The sequence below is a fragment of the Phragmites australis genome, chromosome 10, assembly GCF_958298935.1.
Source record: "Phragmites australis chromosome 10, lpPhrAust1.1, whole genome shotgun sequence".
NCBI classification, from domain to species: domain Eukaryota; kingdom Viridiplantae; phylum Streptophyta; class Magnoliopsida; order Poales; family Poaceae; genus Phragmites; species Phragmites australis.
In genome coordinates this window covers 9300854-9303864 of record NC_084930.1, presented here as the reverse complement: position 1 = coordinate 9303864, position 3011 = coordinate 9300854, and the positions used below count along the sequence as shown (strand labels likewise).

At 51.6% G+C, this 3011-nt stretch overlaps 1 protein-coding gene across 1 annotated transcript; it reads left to right on the top strand.

Moving 5' to 3' along the window:
- The first annotated feature begins 460 nt into the window (after window positions 1-460).
- LOC133883584 (F-box/kelch-repeat protein At1g80440-like) lies at window positions 461-1891 on the top strand. The gene has a single exon (XM_062322947.1). The coding sequence runs from the start codon at window positions 590-592 to the stop codon at window positions 1730-1732; it is 1143 nt and encodes a 380-aa protein (XP_062178931.1). The 5' UTR covers window positions 461-589; the 3' UTR covers window positions 1733-1891.
- Window positions 1892-3011: the final 1120 nt, after the last annotated feature.

Sequence of the window (3011 nt, the reverse complement as noted above, 5' to 3'; positions counted from 1 at the left end):
TATCATTTAGCCTAAAAAAAATACTTTCTCTATCATAAATACATATCGTTTTAGAAAAAAATTAGTCAAAACAACAACTTTAAAATATTTAATTTAAAAATCTTAAAGTCATATGTATAGTTTTTATCTTAGAAAGCACTTTCATAATATTACAAATTTAATAGATTTTATAAATATATTTAAATAAAAAATAAAAATAAAAACAATATATTAAAAACCGTGTGTTATATAAAACTTATTTATGAGTTGAGAGAGTATCAGAGTCTCAACGCATCCCGCCTATGAACTGATCTTCATATTATCGCAACTCCGCAGTAAAGTCCAGAAGAAGCCAACCCCACACACAGAAAATAAAAAAAACTCTGGAAACTCTGGACCCACATAATAATCCCAAAAAATAGTATCACACACTACTCTGTTTCCTAAACCTCCAGCTTCCGTATAAGTACCACTCTGCTCCCGCTACTCGTCTGGCACAAACATACCAACACACACAGCTCAAAGAAGCCAAGAACCTCTAGTTTCTTGCTCGAATCCAGCATCTGAACATCATCACACACGTGCCGCTGAATTGATCAAGGCAACAGCAATGGGTGAGCTGATCCCTGGGTTGCCGGAGGAGGTGGCGAGGGAGTGCCTCGTCCGGGTGGGCTTCGACCAGCTGCCGGTGGTCCGCCGCATCTCGCGCCAGTGGAAGTCGGAGGTGGAGTCGCCGGACTACAACCGTCTGCGAAGGGCGGAGGGGCTGGCTCGGCCGGTGCTCGCGTTGGTCCAGGCCCAGCCAGCAGCGCCGGCGGATGACGCAGGCCCGGCGCATAAGCACTCGCCGGGCGCCGGCGCGAGGGCTGGGGCGGGAGGCCCCGCGAACTCCTATCGGATGGTGCTTCTTGACCCGGTGGAGGGGCGGTGGGCGCCCCTGCCGGCGCTGCCCGGGCCGACCGGGAGTCTGCCCCTGTTCTGCCAGGTGGCCGCCGTGGACAGCGGAGGGCAGGGGAGGAAGCGGCTCGTGGTCGTCGGCGGCTGGGATCCGGAGACGTGGGCGCCCATGGACTCGGTGTTCGTCTACGACTTCCTAACGGGCGTGTGGGAGCGCGGGGCGCCCATGCCCGGCCCGCGCCGGTCGTTCTTCGCCTGCGCGGCCGTCGGAGGGACCGTGTACGTCGCCGGAGGCCATGACGAGGAGAAGAACGCGCTGCGGTCGGTGCTGGCGTACGACCCGTACGCCGACACGTGGGCCCAGCTCCCGGACATGGCGGCGGAGCGTGACGAGCCGCGCGGGCTCTGCGCCGGCGGCAGGTTCCTCGTCGTCGGCGGGTACCCGACGCAGGCGCAGGGTCGGTTCGCCGGCTCTGCCGAGGCATTCGACCCGGCGACGTCGGCATGGGCCCCCGTCCAGGAGGGCCTGCTCGAGGAAAGCGTGTGTCCGAGGACCTGCTGCGCGGCGCCAGGGACAGAGCGCATGTACATGCTCCGCGACGGGCACCTCGTGGCGCGCGACGGCGCCGCGTCGTGGCGACCCGTGGCCCAGGTTCCGGAGGACGCGCGCACCGCGGCAACCGTCTCCGCGATCCCGGACGACCGTGTCGTGGTCATCGGCTCCGGGTGCTACGGCGGCGACCAGACTGTGTACGTGCTCCGGGAGGAGGCCGGGAAGGGCGCGTCCTGGGCGCGCGCGCTGGCGCCGCCGGAGTTCTCCGGGCACGTCCAGGCCTCCTGCTTCCTTGAAATCTAATGTGTACATATCTACATAACAAGAACCACCTATACGTATATACACATGTAATGAAAAGAGAAAAGTTTAAGAACAGTACCAGGATATGTAATGAGTAATGTACTACAAATGTTTGAGAAGCGAGTGAAGTATCAATGGCATTGAGGTCTGTGTTAATCAGCTGATGTGTTATCATGCGATTTGCAAGCAACAAGAGCCAAGTGATGTGTTTGTAGAGGAGCAGCTGGACTTGCTTTGCACCAGCGGCTGCCCCTGTTTTTGCATGTTGAGTTCAGTTGGAGCGGCGTGAGCTTCTAGAACATTTCGTTGGAAAAATTTTCGGGACAAGAAAGTTTCTGTTTTGGGACCTCAGCGTTCAGAAGGTTCTGTAACAGGCGGATCTTACGTGATGATGAACCCTTCGTTTTATCCTGACCTCCCCATTCAGGAAATGTAACTCCATATCCCTTTAGGCCAGGTCCAGCAGCGTCTCTTTCCGTATTCTAAAAATACTGTGCCGATGAAATCAAGCGCTATAGTATGCATTTGCCGCTCGGTGCTCGCCTCCAGCAGCGTCGGCTTCCGGTCAACAGCGATGCAGCCGATCGGCAAATCCAAGCCAGCGTCGGCATTTTTGCAGCCGGAAGAAGGGCTCTCGTATCACTGTGCTCAGTGTATGTGTGTGAGTCCGAGGGAAGGAGGAGAGGAATGGAAGGTAGGAAATGGGGTAGCTGCTGGAGATGAAAAAATAAAGGATGCTGTAATAGTGATAGAGGGTGCTGTAATAGTATTTTTGAGGATGAAAATTTGAGGTAGCTGCTGGAGATGACCTTACCTACGCACATCTATTTCGGCTATTCATCTATTCTATATAATATTCATTCATCCTTTAATTCTTCCATCTAATATATAATTTTTTACTTATTCTTCAACACAAGTCTTAACATAAATAAATAGTTCTATATTAAACAGTGTGTCCAGCTAATGGAATTTTCTCTTCTCCCTGCATTTACATTGACATTTTTCAGCTTTCATATTTTACTCTGACGTCATGTCACACAAACTTCTAAAAACTTCTATTCTGTACACGTTTCCGAAAACCTGAAGAAAAAACAGGCAAAAGAATCTGTTGTTACAAATACAATGGTCATAAATAGTTATGGCGGTGAGACTTATGACCTCCGAACAAATAAGCCCTGGTGCGTGGAGTCTTAAGTCAAATCACCAGCATTTAGATTTGATTTATTTATTTTTTAAACCGTGCTCCTCCTATTACCTGGTGGAGCCTTACCACCAAGCT